The 21,185-nt window shown below is 44.8% G+C and overlaps 1 protein-coding gene across 1 annotated transcript in view; it reads left to right on the top strand.

Annotated features, from left to right (window-relative positions):
• Window positions 1-21,185, top strand: part of ITSN1 (intersectin 1 (SH3 domain protein)) — a 286,095-nt gene that overhangs the window by 239,883 nt on the left and 25,027 nt on the right. Inside the window, exons 30-32 of the mRNA XM_006886744.1 lie at window positions 2,652-2,773; window positions 4,433-4,539; window positions 17,810-17,993. Of these exons, the coding sequence (XP_006886806.1) occupies window positions 2,652-2,773; window positions 4,433-4,539; window positions 17,810-17,993 (413 nt within the window). The remainder of the gene's footprint in view (window positions 1-2,651; window positions 2,774-4,432; window positions 4,540-17,809; window positions 17,994-21,185) is intronic.

The following is a 21,185-nucleotide window of genomic DNA, read 5'->3' as shown; positions in this document are numbered from 1 at the left end:
ACTCACAGTGACTACGTAAGACAGAATGAGACGCTGCTCATCCTGTGTCATGATCAGACTGTTTTGAGTCATGGGATTTTCATTACTTGCTGGGAGAACAAACAGGTTCATCTGGGACAGCGTGAAACCCGGGCTGCTCCTTGGAGGCAAGGATTCTGAAGCTTCATCTGACATACTTTGGACATGTTGCAAGGAGGGACCAGTCCTTGGTGAGGGATGTCATGCTTGGGAGTGTGTGTAGGGACGGCGCAGGAGAGGAAGACCCTCGATGAGTGCCTGGTGTAATGGGGGTAGGCGTGTCAGAGACAATGAAGTTGGCTCAAGACAGCACAGGGTTTAGAGCTGTCCTCTGTAGGGTTGCTATGAGTCGCAAATGACTTAACAGCACATAACAATGTTTGCAAGTGGATTGATCTCCTTAATCTGTCTTAACTGGAAGTTTCACTGAAACCGGTTTAGCACCAGTTCTCCCTCATTACCATCACACTGGGACCTGCACATAACTGACCCTCCTGGGGGTTTTCAGTGGCTGTAAATTCTATGGGAGGAGATTGCTCATCCTTTTCCTGCTGAGCAACCGGCAGGTTCAGCCTGCCAGAGGGGCGCTGCCATTGGGTGAGCAGTTCAGCTCCAGGTGGACTTCACCGCCAGACCTCCTGGCGCCAACTCATGGGAGCATGTCAGCATCAAATGACAGCTGGGTGGTGACAATGTTTGAGGTGGCATTGCCTTGAAGGAAAGCCAAGTCTACTGCTGGAAGGCAAGAGTTGTACCAAGGACCTAACAATGCCTCTTCTCAAACTTTAGTGTGATTAAAAGTCACCTTGAAAGATTGTCAGCGCAGAGATTCCAGAGTCTCAATCCAGATAATCTGTTCAAGGCACACCTGAGAATTTGCAGTTCTGACAAGCCCCAAGATGAAGCTGATGCTGGTGCTACCGGCTTGAGAACAACTGACCCAGGGCAGGGATTTCATCTTGGGCTCCATTCAGTCCCCCTATGGGGAGAGGAAGGGATAAGAAAAGCAAGTTCATGGGCACAGCATCCACCAACATCCACACCCAAGGCAACTCCAATTTCTTTCTTTTACAAATCTGGCTTCTTTGATGAAGTTAAAAAGTGAAAAGACCACTGGCCTGGGAAAAAATAGGTATGGACATATATGTGGAGTGCTCTCAAGAGTCAAACTTCCTCACCCTTCATTGCAGTGTCCCTGTATCGTGGAAACCTGTGACAGTAACATTAAAAAGAAACAGACTCAAAATACAAGCAAAATGAGCAACATCAAAGGTGACCATCACCTCCTTTCCCTGTAACAACTCAGGTCAGTGTCAGAGAGGCCTGTTCCTTGCGTGGCCAAGCATCCTGGCACCTGTGCCAGGCAGTCTCAGGTTGAGTGTCTTCAGTCTACCTGTACTCTTGTTTCTCAGATTTGCAGGGAGGAGAGGCCAGTGGGCCTTGGCCAGAAGAGTTTGCCAGTCATGGTCTTCATGGTCCACAGGCTCCTCAGAAACCTCAGCTCAGTCACCTCCTCCTACAAAAGCAAGCTCAGGAAATCCTCAGGGAAGCCAGACTTTCTGTATCCATGAAAGCTGGATGGACACCCAATCCTACTGTCCAAGATAATATTTAAACCCTAAGTAAGGAGAAGAGCTCTAATATCTTCTTAAAACCAAACAGTCATTTAACTGAACTAGAAAAGAATGTCTGCCTTGAGCACAAAAGTCGTTTCGAGAATTATGTGTCTGGGATCACACTGATAACTGAAACTCAAAAGGTTAGATAATGAGCTTACAAGGCAGTGAGTTATGTTTATGGGGGAGAAACAATTTGGAAAAAGAAGGTGAAATGGCCGAACAATCTGAAAGATGTAACTGACATCCTTGAGGTTTACGTGTAGAAATTGTTAAATAGGAGTATGTTCCACTGTGCCTATTTTAAACAACGGCATAAGCTCCTCCCCCAAACCCCCCCCCAAAAGAAACACATTACCTTTGAGTTGATTTCACTCATTGCAACTCTACAGGACAGAGCAGAACTGTCCCGTGGCGTTTCCAAGGCCATAAAGCTTTATATAACAAGACTACCACATCATTCTCCCGTGCCATAGCTGGGGGGGTTCAAACTACTGACATTTTGGTTAGCAATTGATATTTAATCACAGGACCACCAAGGCTCCTCCTCTAACAATATAACAAAGTAAGTGACTGAAATATAAAAGCAACCTCAGGATAACCAAGAACTGTGATCTAAGGCCTGGTCTCTGGTGTTAACTCTCTGCGTTCAGCTCTTTTAAACCACTATCTCTAGCTGAGAAAGCTTGAGTAAGTTAACCTCTCAACAAAGCTTTGGTTTCCCTATCTGTAAAATGGGAGCAAGTGTAGTATCTATGTGAACATTCATGCTCCATATAAAGTGAAGTGCTTGGCAGGGTGTGAACTCTCAAGAAATGCCAGCTAATTAAGTGTTTAAGTTGTTGAGTCTTTACTGTTAACATCGTTTTTGTGTTTTTGATGAAGCAGGTGTGTGTCATCCAACTGGAGGGGGGCCCAGGGCTCAGCAGCCGTGAGGCCCAGGGTGCCCTTCGCTGGGGGTCAGTATGTGCTTCCCTAAATATGTACTCAATTGTCCCCAATGGTTGTGTCTTCCAGGGTGTTCAGACTTACATCTCTTGGATATGCTGACCCCCACTGAAAGAAAGAGACAAGGATACATCCATGAACTCATCGTCACAGAGGAGAACTATGTCAATGACCTGCAGCTCGTCACAGAGGTAATAATGGCCGCTGGACGGCATTGTGGGCACTGGCAGTGAGTGGGGAGCAGAATGAGGATCCTCTGCAAAGGGGTCCTGTGTCCGAGTCCGAGTCTGAGGAACTCTGTGGTGTGGGGGAGCATCTGGACAGTCAGTCACACAGAAGATTCTTACCCAAGAGAAGATGCGTCAGCTCTCATCCTTGGCCAGTCCTGACTCATATCCACAGAGCGGCAGAGGTCATTCATGCTGAGGGGTGAATGTGTCCCTGAGGAGTTCCCTGAAAAGAAAGATGGAGGACTGTGAATTAGGAGTCCAGGTCCTAGTTAGAAAAGCTATTGCTCAGCCACCGTTGAGTGGATGACACAGAGAAGTCACATTTTATCCCATACCCTCAATCTTGGTATCTGAAAATGGCAGCCATACAGGTAAAATGTCATTATTCCTCAGGCTACATGTTACCCCTGTGAAAGCCTTATCACTGAGAATGATGGCATTTCCTCCCAGACATCCCCTAACCTCTCTGTTCTGGTTGATACCTCATCTGATCTGTTCTCCTAGGTTGAAGGGCCTGAGCTTCCCTGTACAGAAGGATAATGATACACAGGGCTGGGCACCCCTGTTTCTCGGGGAGCCTTTTGTCCACATGGGATGTTGCCAACATAGAGAAACAAGAGTTTCTCAATACAAAGCCAGACCTTAGGGTGACCCTATAACTTGAGAAATACTATACTAATTTAGAGTACACCTTCCCTTAAAAAACGGTTGTGAAACCAACTCTTCACAATCAGGACTCTGCCTGAGCCCTCCACATTAGAAAATACCAGAAGACTGGTGGGTGGTACACAAGGCTTCCATGCATACATAGGAAGTGTTGGTGCAGATTAGGAAAAGGTGCCCCTTTCTCAAAACAGTTGTCAGTCATATAGCATGCAGGTTAGAATGTCACTCTCTTTGGATATTGCCCCTTTGGGCAGTGCACGGAAAGTACAACTGTACGCGATGACCTTTTTTATATGCCTGGTCAGCATCTGCTTAATGACTCATGCTCACAGGAATCAGCCTCAGCCTGGCCATGATTTTTTTTCATAATTTCCCCTTCTCTGTAGAACTTTCTAGAAAGTCCTCTGTCTCCAGTGGTAGACAGTGGCCTCGTTGGAGGCTGAGGGCTCATTCACATGGGGTCCCACCCAGATCTGTGATTCACTGGACATTACAGACCATACAGGACTCTGGAATGCAAAAGGGCTGTGCGCACCCCTTGAAGTGCTGGGTCTACCTGGGCCCCAGCCCACAGGACTATGGGCAGAGAAATGGAATCAGTTACTGACTCCTTCACAGACCGCCAGACTGCCCAAGACCCTTTGGATGCTGAAGGAGCTGCAGGGAAAGTAAATGAAAGGCGTACATTTTGAGCAGCCTCCCAGGTCTGTCCTCTAGAGATTTCAGCTGACCTCCCTACAAAACCATGCAGACCTCTTGGGGGACCCAGGAAGAGGAACGACCCTCTGTTTCAGACTCTTCGCAGGAAAGAAGAACATTTTGCTTTAGGCCTCCCAGCAAAGTTGCTGACTCCTTAGTCTTTTCCGTTGCTCTGAACAGATCGACGTGCGCGAGTGTTTTGTGTTTTAAGCTAACTGTTTGCTTTCTGAACTGCTTCATTTTCTGCATCTGTAGATCTTTCAGAAACCCCTGATGGAATCTGAGCTGCTGACAGAAAAAGAGGTTGCTATGATTTTTGTTAACTGGAAGGAGCTGATTATGTGTAATATCAAACTACTGAAGTAAGCGTCTCCTCTAATTCCCAGCCACGCTCTGCCTGCGCAGTGCTTACACATTAGCTTCCTGTGTGGTCCCTGCGTCCCATCCTTGCATGCTCTCTGTGTTTTTTTTTGCCTCTTTTGCTCATTTCCGCTCATAGCACCATCACCCTCTTTTGCCTGAATGCTTTCTTAGAAATGCATCCTAAATTCCTCACTGCAGAGTATTTCGCCAAGGCATCCCTGTGCTGTCTCTTACTGTATGGTTCTAGAATTTCCAGAGCTGCGCCAGCCCTGGCTCCCGGTGCCTGGCAGACACCACCACAGCTCCTGCAGATCTGGATCCCACGAGTGGGTGTGGGACCACTTGAGACAGGCACCCGGGGTTCCTTCGTGGAAAATGGTAGTGGAGTCACTTACTGGCTCGTCAGCTGCAATTATCTCAGGATCAAACAGCCCCTTTGAGAAGCTCTATTCTTGTTTTTGTAGGAAAGTTGTGGGCCCAGGACCCAGGAATGGAGAGACCTGGGTTATGATCCCAATTCTGCCACTCACTGCTTGCCTCTTTGAGCTTCATTTTCTCTATCTGTAAATCCCTATCTTGGAGTAGGGTATCACAATGGTTACTTCCAATTCATAAGTAAATACGTATATATGTACACATATACACATACAGATCCATGAGGATAAGCAGCCTCGGAGTTAGCAAAGTAGACTTACGTGCAACATATACTTACTAACCAACCTTGTACGCTTGACACTTTCATAAAATATTGGAAAGCTAAAAAAAGTAGTCATTCTTCAGAGACCCCCTGTTTACTATAAGTACTGATCTGTAAATATTTTAGTGTATTAAATAGTTGAGGTACATGTAATCATTCCGAATAAGAAAAAGGCATACTTTGTGATGCATATCAAAATATTACTATTATTGTAAAGATGTTTTAATGTACTCAAAAGGGTTTCTTTAATGTTTTATCCATAGGAAGGTATGCTGTATACTAAAACAAACATTTGACTAACAGATCCTAGATGTTAACTTTACTGAACTATTCTGACTTGCATACAAATTAGACTGAAAGACAGATTTAGGAATGAAACTTTTCCAACAACTCTTAACTGACTCTCTCTGTGTGTAGATAGATAGATAGATAGATAGATAGATAGATAGATAGATAGATAGATAGATAGAGATAGAGAGATAGATATATATAGAGAGAGCGCTGGAGATGATCTAGGTATAGATAGATATATAGGGAGCTCTGGTGGCCTAGTGGGAAGAAGCTGTTCTGCAATCCTGAAGGCACACCATCGTAATTCACTAACTGCTCTGTGAGAGAAAAATGGGCGATCTCCTGCCATGTGATTAAAATGCCTCTGAAAACCAGCTGGAGAGTCGAGGGTCTGCTCCATCTCACAGAACAAAGCAAAAGCATAGATGAATATCTTGCAAGAATTTGAGCAATCTTCTCCCTTACAATTTACAACCTTAGAAAATCAAGGAAGGGTCAGCTGTGACTTGATTCTGATGTGACAGCAGTGTGTGTGTGTATGTGTGTGTGTGTGTGTGTGTGTGTGTGTGTGTGTGTGAAGAGAGCCCTGGTGTTGCTGGTTGAGGACCTGGCTATTAAGCAAAAAGTTGGTGGTTTGAGCCCACCAGCTACTCTGGAAGAAAGATGAGGCCAGCCTTGGAAACTCACAGGGCAATTCCGTGAATGTCACTGTGAGTTGTAATCAACCTCCTGACAATGAATTTGACTTTTTTATATTACTGTCTATTTTTAAGTTAGTGCTATCACCACCAGGTCTGTGAGGCTATAAATCTTTACAGCAGGATACTGCCTCATCTCTCACCCAGTGAAGTGGCTGGCGGGTAGTTTCAAATTGATGGCCTTTGGTTAGCAGTGCAACATGTAACGTGCTCACTTTCCCTCTCTGCCTTTCCTTTAGTCTGTATGTGTGTATGGTTATATGCAAACTAAAGAAAACAATATTACAGTTGTAGTTGGTTCCTTTTGGTGCCTGAGGCTGTAAATCAAGATTGGAGTAGATTGACCATTTTTCTTCCTCAAAACCCCTGGTGGATTGGAATTGCCAGAGACTCACTGCCCTTTCCTTTGGGTTAGCAGCACAGCTCTCTACAGCTATGCCATCAGAACTCACTGTACATCCACTAACTGCTTACAGCACCAATTGCTAGGGATCTTAATTAATTCATGGCCTAGAGTACATGGAAGGAACCAGCTACAACCCCTAGTCCTTGAGGGAGAAATACCCAGGCCTCCCTGGGTACAGGATGAAAAAGGCTTCCCCAGAACTTTTATCTTTTCCTGATCTCTATGTTCATGTAATGGAAAGGGGGCAGTGCCTTTCCTAAATATGGTCAGGTAATATTGTTCCTAGAAATCATTTCAAAAATCCTCTTCCTTGGATGCTCTTAAGAATGGATAAAAGGATATATGTTGTTGTTGTTATGTGCCATCGAGTTGCTTGCGACACATAGTGAGCCTGTGTACAATAGCCCTGAACCCTGCCCTATCCTGAGCCAACCTTATTGTCTCTGACACACTTACCCCAGTACCCCAGTCACTGAATCAATCCATCTTATCTTCTTTTGCGCTGTCCTTCCACCCTTCCAAGCATGATGTCCCTCTCCAAGGACTGGTCCTTCCTTGCAACATGTCCAAAGTATGTCAGACGAAGCTTCAGATTGTTGCTTCCAAGGAACAGACTGATTTCACCCTCTCTGGGACAAGCCTGTTTGTTCTTCTAGCAGTCCATGGTATATTCGGTACTCTTCTCCAGCACCACAGCACAAAGGCATCAATTCTCCTTCTATCATCCCTAGTCATTGTCCAGCTTTCTAATGCATAGCAAATAATTGTGAAGACTATGGCCTGGATCAGGTGCACCTTAGTCTCCAGACTGACGTCATTGCTCTTCAGTACTCTAGAGAGATCTCTGACAGATTTTCCCAATGCAATTCATCTTTCAATTTGCTGGTTGCTGGCACCAAGAGTGTTGATTGTGGAGCCAAGTGAACTAAAGCTTTAATAATCTCAGTCTCTTCACCATCTATCATGATGCTGCCAACTGGCTCAGTGGTGAGTATCTTTGTTCTCTTGATATTAAGCTTCAATCCATATTGAAGGCTGCAGTCCTTGACCTTCTGCAGCAAGTGCTTCAGGTCTTCCTCAGTTTCATCTAGCAAGATGGTGTCATCTGCATAACACAAGTTGTTGATGAGTCTTCCTCCAGTCCTGATGCCACATTCCTCCTCTATCCCAGCCTCCTGGATGATCTGTTCTGCATATAGATTGAAAAGATATGGCAATAGGACACATCCCTGGAGTAACCCTTCCTGATTTTGAGCCAAATTGTGACCTTGAGTCTATCCCACTTGAATTTCTGAACTATCTCAGAAACAAATTTGAGGCTTTGAACACTAAAAAGTGAAGACCAGATGATTTGTGGGAGGATATCAAGAATATCATCCATGAAGAATACAAAAGGTCATTACAAAGGCAGATGAGGAAGAAAAGACCAAGATGGATGTCAATGAGACTGAATATTACACAAGCATTCTGAGAAGCCAAAGCAAAGGGAAGAAATCAAGAAATTGAACAGAAGATTTCAAAGTGCATTGTGGGAATACAAAGTAAAGTTTTGTAATGAATTGTGCAAAGAACTGGAGTCAGAAAATAAAAAGGACTGAATTAACTCAGTATTTCTTAAGCTGAAGGAATTGAAGAACAATTTCAAGGCTCGAGTTTGAATACTTAAGGATGCTATGGGCAGAACATTAGATGATCCAAGAACCATTAAAAGAAGATGTCGGCGCGTCGAGGGCAGAGGCAGCCGCCGCGATGGACGAGTTTCTGATGATTCGGCTCCACAAAACCACCATCTTCACTGACGCCAAGGAGTCGAGTACCGTGTATGAGCTGAAGCGCATCGTCGAGGGCATCCTTAAGCGGCCATCAGACGAGCAGCATCTGTACAAGGACGACCAGCTCCTGGAGGATGCCAAGACTCTGGGAGAGTGTGGCTTCACCAGTCAAACAGCAAGACCCCAGGCTCCGGCCAGAGTGGGGCTGGCCTTCTGGTCAAATGGCACATTTGAGGCCCTCCGCATTGAACCATTCTCCAGCCCGCCGGAGCTGCCGGACGTGATGAAGCCACAGGATTCAGGAAGCAGTGCCAATGAACAGGCTGTGCAGTGAGGGTGGTGCCCCCCAATAAAGAGATTTGGGTGTCAGCCTGGGTCTTGACTCTTTCTCACACTCTCTCCTTTAGGACCTCTTGGCTCTACTTTATTTACCCTGGCTGGCAGCCCAGCCCAAATGTCCATCCCCAGCACCTGTTCCTCTAAGCATGCCAGGAGCCCAGGCCACCTGGCAAGGGTGATGGGGAAGCCCTGCAGCCCACCAGAAGCCAACATCCCAGGCACAGCTTCTTGGCCTGGCCTTGGGGCAGCAGGCCCATCTGAAAACACAGAATCAGAGCTGGTTCTAACCAACACACACCCCACCCCCTGTATAATAAAGTCTCTAGACCAATTAAAAAAAAAAAAAAGAAGATGTAAGGAGTACACAGAGTCACTGTCTCAGAAGGAATTGGCTGACACAGAAGAATTTCATGAAACAACTTATAAGAAAGAGCCTGTGGTGATGAAGGAGAAAATTCAAGCTGCTGTGAAGATATTGGCAAAAAATAAGGCCCTAGAAATTGACTGGATACTAACTGACGTATCTCAACAAACAAAAGCTTCCCTGGATGTGCTCACTCAGCTGTGCCAAGAATCCTGGAGAACAACTACCTGGCCAGTTGACTGGAAGAGATCCATATTTCCATTCCAAAAAAGAGGTGACCTGACAGAGTGCAGAAATTATTAAACAATATCATTAATATCACAGGCAAGCAAAATTCTGCTGAAAATTATCTAAAAATGATTTCAAGAGCACATCAACAGAGAACTTCCAGACATTAGAATAAGCTGCGGTACTAGGGATATTATAATTAATGTTAGATGGATCTTGGCTGAAAGCAGAGAGCACCAGAGGATTGTCTTATCTGTGCTTCATGAACTATGCAAAGGCATTTGACTGTGTGGATCATAACAAACTGTGGCTGACTCTGAGAAGAATGGGAATCCCAGAACACTTGATTGTGCTTATGTGAAAGCTATACTTGGACCAAGAAGCAGTCATCAGTACAGAACAAGGAGACACTGTGTGGTTCAAAAGGATAGATAAGCATGGAAAAAACATATATAAATTCTGACCTTATATATCATATATATATAATATATACCACTGAGTCAACTCTGACACACAGCGACCCTCTAACAACAGAACAAGTTCTGCCGACCCTGCACCATCTTCGTGGTCTCTGCTGTCCTTGACCCAGCTGCTGCATTTCCATAATCTTTTTCTCAAAAAACTTACTGCCATCGAGTCTGAACCAACTCATAGCTGACCTTCTTTTGGGTTTCTGAGTCTGTGAATCACACCAAAGAAGATTGCCTATCTTTTGCCCTTGGAGCCTCTGATGGATTTGAACCACCAGAATGGGGCAGCCTTGAAGTAGCAGCACAATGCCCTCCAGACTGTCTTGCCAGAGAGCCCCTATCCGCCTTGAAGAGGATGTTATAGAAGTGTTCTGCATTAGGGATGGCATCAGACTTGGGAACTTTCATCTTGTGACTTTACCTTCCAAGGGCCACGCTGTTCCCATCTGTAAAATAGAAATGATAATCATACCCACCACATAGGATTGTTGTGAGGAAAGCCTGGTCATTACGAAGCACAGTCAACCCCGTGTCACCTAAAAAAGCCCGCAGTGAGTGCTGGCCATGGGCCTTGGTCACCTGAGTGGTGGTGGTTGTTAAGTGCTGTCGAGTTGGACGACTCATAGCAACCCTATGAACAGAAGACCTGAACACTTGCATAACTTTCATCATTTCTCCAAGTTCATAGAGTTTCCAGAGGCAAGCTATTTATGGAAGTGGATGCCACTCCTGCTTCCAAGCTTGTTTTAATCGGGGAGCTCCACCAAACACTGTCTACCATGGGTAACCATTAATGCATTTGACACATCAGCATCACAGTGTTAGAGGATAAAACTTGACTCAGCTTGGAAAGAGGGTGCCCTCCCACATGGGGAAAAAGGTGTTGATTAGCCCTTGAATCTGTAAGTGTTGAACCTAAAGTTTTGGAGACTTAAAGTGTTTTGAAATAGAAACAAAAGTTTTGTGTTAAACACACCACCCTTGGCTATCCGTGGTGAGAGTGGGAGATATGTCTGGGCTTCTGAAGTGCCTTGAGCTGTGAACCCCATCCGCGTCAGGGTTGCTGTGAGGGAATCTGTCACACTGACTTGAGCTCCCTCATATAGCCCCTGTGCTCCCACTTAGTTCCCCATCCTTGTCTCTAGCAAGGATGAGAAGCCCTTTCATGAGCACTGTCAGGGCTCCCAATGGGGCTCAGAGAGGTATCTGACTTGCCTGAAGTTGCACAGTGGGTGAGCAGGGTGCTTCAGGGTCTTGGTGGGGGCCCCACCTAGTTGTGCCCCTAATGAAAAGAACATGGCACCAAGAATCAAACATTCCAAGGTTTTATTTCTGGTTCCAATACTTTGTAAGCTGAGACCTTGGGCAGATAACTTTTCTTTGTAAAATTTACGTGCTGTCAAGTATGGTTTAAGTATGGGCATTGCCAGCTTCTGTCCCATCACAATGTCCCTGTTCTATATACCCCAGTTCTTCTGATAACCTGCTATTGAATGGATTGGGCTTAACTATTTTCATCTTCTAGATATATATTTATAGCTAACAAGAGTTTTCTGACAACTGACTTCTTTTTCCTCTTTCCAACATTTGCTGAAAATTTCAAGCACACAGAAAGATCAACAGAATTGTAAACTCCCACATACTCGCTGTATATTCTACAGTGAACATTTTGCTATATTTGCTTTGTCACTTGAACAGAATTTCTTAATGATGAGGAGTATCTCCCATGATGAGATTTCTGGTCCCTGGCAGGCTGCAACAGGGAGGCATTTTCAGACAAGGAGGATTCAAGGAGGGCGCTCCCGGGAATATAGTCGAGTGGACAGCCATAGATCTGAAGATCCAGCAGCCCTGGTGTTTGGGGTGACCATGTGTTTTGTTGTTGTTAGATACTGTGTGTCAACTCCAACTCATAGTGACCTTATGTACAACAGATCAAAACCTTGTGGAATCCTACGTCATCCTCACAGTCTCTGCCTGTTGCTGCAGTTCCTGTGCCAGTCCATCTCACTAAGGATCTTCCTCTCTTTTTCCGATTGTTTCCACCTTTCCAAGAACGATGTCCTTTTCCCAAGGATCATGAGATTTATCAAAGGGGGCAGTGGTGGTTCAGTGGTAGAATTCCTACCTTCAGTGCGGGAGATGTGGATTCTCTCCCCAGCTGGTGCACCTCACGGACAGCTACCACCAGTCGGTGGCAGCCTGTGTGCGGCCGTGCTGCTTGGCAGGTTTTAGCAGAGCCTCCAGAATAAGATGAACTCTGAAGAAGGGCCTGGTGATCTGCTTGTGAAAATGAGCCAGAGAAAACAGAATGGATCACACTGGTTTGATCAGTAACCGATCAAGGTAATGGTACAGGACTCGGCAACTGTCCGCTTCATTGTACATGGATCATCATGAGTTGTACAGCTCCTTCTGGGATGTTCTACTGTGCAGGAAAGACTTGGGAGGACTAGACGTGGTGTCAGGGTATGTATAGTGGTGTCTGCAGGCCCAGCAGGCATGAGACCTGATTAATTGCTACCACAGCCCGTGGTGCAGGACTGGGCAATATCTGTTTCATTGTGCGTGGGGTCCCCATGAGTTGAGGGTTGACTTGATTGCAGCTAACAGCAACAAAGGATTTTTTAAACCATGACAGTTTTGAATAAAAGGAGGCCTACTAATGATACTTCTGGTTGGGCCTTAGCTCAGCCTCTCTCCTCTTCGCTTGCTGGAGATCCAAGTGCTGAAGCCCTTGTTTTTAATAAGCAAGATAGAGTAGAAAGATCTAGAACCTTTTCATAACAAAAGCTGAGGTGCAGGCTTTTTTTAAAAAAAAAAATTCTAGTTTATTTTCAAAATTAGAATACACTGTTTTTAAAAACAAATTCTTTCCATTTCCCTCACCCCGCCCCCATCAAATTGTACAACTCCATGATTAATCACCCCCCCCCACACACACACACATACATCCTCATCCCTCTGCTGCCACTCTCTCCCACCCCAGAGGTGCAGGCTTTTAGAGACAGTTGGCAAAAGCGAAAGCAGAATTGAGTTAGGACAAGTAAAACAAGGTGTTGGAAACTTTAAAAAAAAAAAGAAAACAAACACCACACATCAGTCCTTTACCATCTTTGCTGGGATGGGAGGAAGAATTAGAAAAAAGTGTTTTTCTTTACTATATTTAACTTACCTTCTTTTTAACTCAAGAAGAATGGACACAATTTCATTCTTCATAAACATAAAACAAAAGCTTAAAAAAATCTATTTTGGGTGGAAAAGGCAAGACAGAGAGAAAGAAAGGAATTTTAGGATTAGGATGAGAAGAGGAAGAGAACAAGAACATTGTAAAACTGGAGAGGAAGCAAGACAAGGAGGGAGATGCTGCAGAGAGGAAGTGGGAGCGAGATACGGAGATGCTGAGAGGAACGCGAGGGCTGCTTCTGGAGGGAAGGCCATGGAGAGGCCAGACCGTACGAGCTATGAAGGTGAGGCTGCGGCCTGTGCTTAGGGTCCCAAGTTCCTTACAAACCATGGTTCTGGAATCCAGCTGCCAGAGGTTCAGACCTGCCTCTCTCATTCCTTAACTGTGTGACTTTGGTCAGGTCATTCCATTCCTGTTTGCCTTCATTTCCTCACTAGTAAATGGGATCAGTAAATAATACTTGTAGGACATGTTTGAACAGAGGATGCATTATAAACACTGTTCTTCCCACGACTGTCCCCTTGGTCTGTAGACTTCAGAGTGTAGTGAACCTTCATTCATTTGGAAAACACTGAGTCCCCTTTGACTGCTCATCAGCAGATTAATACTGTTGAAATTTATCTATGAGATTGCACATCAGCTCAGTAAAGGGCAGACGACTCTCAGAGCTGTGGCAGCAATGACCAGGTCCTGTGACTGCGAGGTCTGCTGGCACTACTGTGCGAAGCCCAACACCAAGCCTATTCTTATCGGTGCGGGAGAACATTCCAGAAGGAACCTGCAGTACTCCTCAGTTACGACCTCTGTCTCCTGGTGACCCCATGTGTAGCAGGGTAGAATTGTTCTCCATAAGGGTTTTAATAGCTGGGAGTTTTTTGGCAGTAGATTGTCAAACTTTTCTTTCCAGGCACTCAAAATCCTAACCCTTTGATTAGCATCACCCCGGGATTCTGATCTCCTCCTCTCCCATGGCTGTAGAGTTAGTAATCGACCCATAGTTGGCCCTCCAGCCAGTTTTCTGAGACTCTAAATTCCACAAGAGGAAATGAACCATCTTTCTCTATTGAAGCAGCTGGTGGTGCCTTGGGGTTTGCAGATCCCCCACTGCCAGAGAGCCTCGTCTCCGCACAGGCCGCTGAGGCTTCCCTCTCGGTAAGGGGGAGCAGCTCTGGTGGCCAGGTGGTAAGGAGGGCCCCTGCCAACCTAAAGGCACATGATTTGAATCCACCAGGTGCTCTGCAAGAGAATGATGGATCATCTCATCCCATGCAGTTTGCTGCCTCTGAAAACCTGCTGGAGGGTTGGTTATCCATGGATCGGTTCTACTCAAAGGTACCCAGCAGTACAACACCTGGGTCAAGGACTAGCAAGTTACAGGAATGGGCCTCAGAACCCAGGGATTAGTTAACCTCCTCAACAAGGATCGTCTTTGTGTAATCTTTCTTTTTTTCTTTCTTTATTCATCCACCGTTAAAATCAATGACAACAACAAAAGGTAGAAGGACTTGGAGTCCCTTTCAGAAATATTGTTTTACTTCTTAGAGGGAAACTGATGAGTAGTTTCCTTCCTCTTTTCTGTCTGTAACAAGTTTGGAATGTGGTTATTCAGAGTTTGCTTCCTTCACAAGCTGGGTGACCTCACCCTGGATCAAGTTCCTGAATATTGGGGGATATTCCACACCCATCCCCCAAAGAGAATATGGGTGTGGCCAGTACACTCCCTACCCTCATTTCATCATTTCTGGCAGCCTTTCCTGGAAGCCCCAAGCCCACTCACTCTTCCTCATATCCTGAGCAGAGGTGCTGACTGGCACCTCGCCCTACAAGGAGAGCCACTTCATGTACTTGCTCCTCTTAATTTAGTGTCCTCTGTTGTTTCTAACACATCAGCTTGCCAAATCCAAGGAATTTTTCTTTAGCCAGAAATCTAAGGGAAAGAAAGTGTCCAAAGTTTTTCACTCAGTGCCACCAAATAAGAATTGGCCCCAGCAGTGGGCTTTCAGAGGTAAATCACAAACAGAGTGTCCATCTTTCTCCCATGTAGCATTTGGTGGATTCTAACCACCTGACTTTGGGTTGGCAGTGCAACTCCTTACCCACTAGGCCACCAGAGCTCCTTGGGAAGAGTTTTTAAAGTCTAGATCAGGAGGTAGTCGTCAGAACAGTGCAAGGAAACACTGCATGGTTCAAAATCGGTAAGGGTGTATGTCAGGGATGTGTCCTATTTCCATACCTTTTCAACCTATGTGTAGAACAGATCATCCAGAAGCCTGGGCTCTATGAGGAGGAACATGCATCAAGATTCATCAACAACCTGCGTTATGCAGATGACACAACTCTGCTTGTTGAAAGTGAGGAGGACCTGAACTGCTTGCTACAGAAGGTCAAGGACTGCAACCTTAAATATGAATTGAAGCTCAACATCAAGAAAATAAATATTGTCACCACTGGGCCAATTGGCAGCATCATGATAGATAGTGAAGAGATTGAGACTGTTAACAGTTTTAGTTTGCTTGCTTGGCTCCACAATCCATACTCTTGATGCCAGCAGCTAGGAAATCAAAAGATGAATTGCATTGGGAAAGTCTTCTGTCAGGGACCTCTCCAGAGTACTGAAGAGCAACTATGTCAGTCTGGAGACTAAGGTGCATCTGATCCAGGCCATAGTCTTTGAAATTACTTCCTATGCATCAGAAAATTGGACAATGACTAGGGATGACAGAAAGAGAATTGATGTCTTTGAGCTGTGGTGTGGGAGAAGAGTATTGAATATACTGTGGAATGCCAGAAGAACAAACAGGTTCATCCTGGAAAGGGTGAAACCAGGCTGTTCCTTGGAGGCAAGGATTCTGAAACTTTGTCTGACATACTTTGGACATGTTGCAAGGAGGGACCAGTCCTTGGAGAGGGACACCATGCTTGGGAGGGTGGAGGGACAGCACAAGAGACAAAGACCCTCGATGAGATGAATTGATCCAATGACTGGGGTAATGGAAGTAAGTGTGTCAGAGACAATAAGGTTGGTTCAGGATAGAACAGGGTTCAGAGCTGTTGTACATAGGGTCACTCTGAGTCGCAAGTGACTCAACAGCACATAACAACAACAATAACAACTAACATCACAGAATGTTCTTGGCTTCTCTATAGCCACCTGAATCTCTAGGTGGTGCAGATGGTTAACATGCTTGTCTTCCAACCAAAAGGTTGGCAATTTGAGCCTACATAGGGGCTCCTCAGAGGAAAGGCCTTTTGATCTGCTTCTAAAAAAACCAACCATTGAAAACTCTGTGAAGCACAATCCCACCGTGACACACATGGGGCCACTTGAGTTGGAAGCAGCTAAAAGACTTTGGTTTATCCGTTCCTCAAGACATTCTCCAGCATGGCATTAAGATAGCCAGTAGAATTCATAGTGAGTGTCCCAGCCTTATGTTAAAACCACATGCCATTTATCCACCCGTCTCAGAGATATTTCTTGAGGGCTTTCTGTGATTGTCAGGCACACAGAACACAGTCATGGCCCCAAATGCTGTGGTTCCGGCCTCACTGTGCATAGCAGCTCTTGCCGTGTGGATAGAAGTTCAGTTGCCCTCCCTCCAGCTGTTAGTGTTAGAAGTGACATATCAGAGCTTGGAGCTTGGGGTGCATAGTCTTTGTTATCGTGACCCTGATTATGACCCCGAAGACTTGGACTACAGCTGGACTCCAGAGTAAACATTTCCCCATATCACTCATGCCTATTCTTAGTTTCCAGGATATAAAGCATTTGAGTTCATTGGCACATTATCATGATTGGCACACATAGAAAAATGCTTCTCTTTTTAAGAACTCCCGAGCTTGCTCTTGATCTAGTTCAATTCATGTGCGCAGTGAATGACACAGATAATTCATTCGTTTATTCTTGCCTTTGGTGAACATATGCTGTCTTAAGCTCAATTTGCTAAAGGAGAAAAATAAGTGAAGCATTTATATATGTAAACACACACAGATTTACTTCAAGGAAATGACTCACACAGTTGTAAAAACTGGTAAGTCACAAATCCCTGGGTAGAAGACAACTTGGAGGCTTGTCCTCACATGGTCACAGAGGCTGATGAATCCAAAACCAGACCTCAGGCTGCTGGCTCATGACCCAGGATCTACAGGTCAGAGGATAACAAGGCAAGAGCGGGATCTGTAGAGATGGACTTTTGCCAGAACATCTTTGTGCAGACCACACCCCCAAGGAAACTCCCCTTTTTAACTGCCTGGCTGTGTGTATCAGATCACAAAATGGAACATGATTAGATATTTTATGCCAAGCCACTAGACCTAGTCAGACTGATGCATCACTATAACTTGAGGATTGTCTGAAACTGATCTTTCTTCTCCCCTGGAAACATCTACTTCGCAGAGGTAGCAGTGACCTTAGAAACAGGCCCAGTGTTAAGGGCTCCCCCCACAGATCATCTATGACGTGTAACATCAACATCTGGAGTCTGTCTGAGTGATTGGAGGCAGGATTCTATTATTTCTCCATAATAAAAAAATAACTCGGTTTTATGTTGTCTTGACCAGCAAAGATTTTCTGTTTACGTGGTCTTCATTCCTAACAGTGAGCACACAGCCACCACGCTCCAGAAAAATGCCCCTATGAGCTCTTTCTCTAGCAGTAGACTCATTCTTTCTCTGTTCCTTGTCCTCCACATAGATCGTGTAGTGGCCTTTTGGTTTGCACCCTCTACACTCGCCCTGTTTCTGTGCAATCTAGAGATGTGATGTATGGCTGCTGTGAACCAGAGGAAGACAGGGGCTGACTTCTCCTGTTTCCGGTGCAGGGCACTGAGGGTTCGCAAGAAGATGTCTGGGGAGAAAATGCCTGTGAAGATGATTGGGGACATCCTGACAGCCCAGCTGCCCCACATGCAGCCATACATACGCTTCTGCAGCTGCCAGCTCAATGGGGCGGCCCTGATCCAGCAGAAGACGGACGAGGCTCCAGACTTCAAGGACTTTGTCAAAGTAAGGAGGCTGGGCTAAGCCTGGGCAGCTGGGGAGGGTGGGCAGTGAGGGCCAGCATCCTTGTGCTGAGGGTCAAGCAGGATTGAGGCTGTGGCTCAACCACAGAGAACTGGTGCTAACTTTCGAGTATGGCTGTGACTGAGCGGGTAGCTTTGGAGGGGATCTGTGCTCATTATCCGTTCTACTAAGATAAGTAGCAGGCCAATAACAAATGTTTGATTTGCTGATAACTCCGTGATTTCTGACACCAACAGTTCCCCCTTCATTCAGTTCCCTCACTCCTTGGTGTCCCTCGGGCTCAGTGGTTCACTGAAAGGTCTGCCAGTAACTCAAACCTGCCTGGGGAATGACTCACGACTGTGGATATGCAGGTTGGTTTTGCAGAGACTGGTGAATATTGCAGACTATCAGTTGCAGTGCATCTGGAAAGCAGGCGCCCCTCAAAGAGAGTCCTATGAGCTTATATAAGCCTCTAATAGAGTAGGGCTTGTATCCCACTCTAATCCTCTCTCCTTAATACAATAAATACTTCAGCATAAAATAAACAGTTAATCATTGGGTAGGATTGACACCGTATTACCCGTCAGCCATGCTGCACCTGGAAGAGTGAAGGATCTCTTTTATTTAGAGTCTCTGAGTGGTGTAAATGATTAATATGCCCTCCTGCAAACTGATAAGTTTGGAAGATTGAGTCCACCAGAGTTGTCTCAGAATAAAGTCTTGGTGACCAATTTCTGAAAACGAAAATCGAATGGCACACAATTCTGCGCAGACACACAGGGCTTTGTTATGAGTGGGAGTCAATTTGATGGTAAATGAATAATTGTTTATTTGGTTGTATGTTTATATCTTCAATGTCAGTTGTCAAGAACTATTCTAAGGGAATAAGATACCCCAAATAAAAACAAATTCCAGATGATCAGTATATATCTCCCTATGTACTTATCACAGTCTTGCAGCTGTGACTTCAAACTGTTGAGTGCAAAGTCCCAGGCTGATTTGATGGTTAGAAACTCAAATGATGTCTGAGCCTATGTCAAGAATCAGAATGGTGTTAATTTAAGGCTTCTCCATATGCCTCAGCTTTCCACAAGCTAAGTGTTCGATATTTTGAACTCTATCACAGCTAGGAGAACTGGTGGGTCCCAGGACTGTTTACTCTCAGTACCTTCGGTCTGTGTGGATCTTGGCCCTGTACTTATAGAGAGAAGGGCGAGAGTCTCTCTGGACTCCTTACTTGTTTCTGTGTGATGGATTTCATCTCTAGACAGCCTGTGGAGGTTTGTGGCCTGCCAGAACCTCTGCCTTGGGGAAGAAAAATTTGGGGACTTTGAAGAAGGTTGGTGCAGTGCTTCTGGAGGCTTAGGCCTTGGCCTACTGCCTTGGGACTTGACCATCACCGTAACAGATTGATCCCTGATGGCCTCACCAGACTGCTCAGATAGTTCCCATCTCTCCTGAGTGGAAAAAATATGAAGACTAAGGTGGAACTATTGTTCCCTGTCCAGAACAAAGAAGAATTTTTTTACAAAAAGTCAAAACACACAAAAATAATTAGTCCAGAGGTTTAGTGGATCAAATGAATTCAATCTCCGTGACTCTGAGACCAGAAGAACTAGATGATGCCCGGCCACCACTGCTGACCGCTCTAGAAGGGAAAGCAGTGGAAGATCCTGAGCAGAGTGGGAAAGAAAATATATCACAATACCCAAAATTATAAAAATGGCCAGGCTTGCTGATCTGGAAGAGACTGGTGGAACCCTCAAGACAATGTCTATTAGTCATCCTTTGAGATTAGAACAAAACCAACCCCTATGACTCAATGGTTAGCCAAACAATACACAGGCCAATAAGGTGAATAGTAACACCAGGGAGGCACTGCTTAGAACAACCATCCATACCAGTGAAAAGGGAAGCATCTGTTCTGGGATAAAGCTTAGAAAGCAGAAAGGGATATAATGGAAGGATGGATGGAAATGATGAGCACAGAGTAGAAGAAGGTTCTTCAAAACCACAATGACATACCATCTTACCCCAGTAACAGTAGCAAAGTTTAGCAGGACATCAAGTAATAAATAATGGAGAGGATGTGTGAGATAGGAACTCTTAAACATTGTTGGTGGGGTTGTAAAATGGTGCAACCACTCTGGAAGGCAGTTTGGCATTTCCTCAATAAACTGAACATAGTGATTCCATATGACCTAGCTATTTCATTGCTTGGAATGTACCCTGAGAAAATGAGAACTGAGGCACAAAGACTTATGCGCCAAATGTTCATAGAAGCGTTGTTCACCATCACAAAAACATGGAAACAGCCCAAATGCCCAACCACAATGAAATGGATTGAGAAATTATGGTACATTCACATGATGGAATACTATGCAGCACACAGGAACAATGATTTTGTAAATTACTACTTCACATGGGAGGGACTGGAGAGCATTATGCTGAGTGAACTAATTCAGTCTCATAAAGACCAATACTTTATAGGACCATTATTGCAGAGCATGTATGAGGATCCAAGGAGGGGAGGGAAGCACTTAAATATAAGGTCACACAATTTGATGGGTGGAGAGAGGGATTCATAAAGGAAAGGGTAAAGATCTGGTGTGAAAAACAATGTATATGAACTTTATGACCTTTGTATGTAAACCAGCATAAAATAAAATTTAAAAAAGAAGAGTGCTCTTACAATGTGGAGAGTGGAATTAATGACATATAACTAAATGTGTATGAAAGGTTGGATGGAAAATCAATTTTGTTTGTAAACTTTCACTCAAGTCAGAATAAAAAAAGTTTAAAAATTTTAGAAAGATAATAAAATTACTTTCACTAAGCAGATCCACATTGACTTTCACTGAGTAGGTCTATGTTTAATGACTAAACGGCAAAATAATATTTTTTAAAATTATTTTGTGTGTGTGTACCATTTAAGTCGGATCTAACTGGTATAAGAGGAAATTATCCCTCCTTCTCCAGCAGAGCCTCTGGTGTATTCGAACCGCTCACCTCTGGGATTGCAGTTCAGCTTCTTGCCACCAGGCCACCAGAGCTCACCTAAAATATTATTTTTTAAAACTAGTCTTTTTTTTTAATATCATGCATTTTTAGGGACAGGGCATCTCCCCTCTCACTAATAGTGTTTGTTGTATTATCATGGTGATATCTAAGTGTGGCTGCTTCTGAGTCACA

The sequence above is a fragment of the Elephantulus edwardii genome, unplaced genomic scaffold (assembly GCF_000299155.1).
Source record: "Elephantulus edwardii isolate Elephantulus edwardi_28Jun2011 unplaced genomic scaffold, EleEdw1.0 scaffold00051, whole genome shotgun sequence".
NCBI lineage: Eukaryota > Metazoa > Chordata > Mammalia > Macroscelidea > Macroscelididae > Elephantulus > Elephantulus edwardii.
The sequence above is the reverse complement of the archived record's forward strand: the minus strand, read 5'-3'. Positions and strand labels throughout refer to the sequence as shown.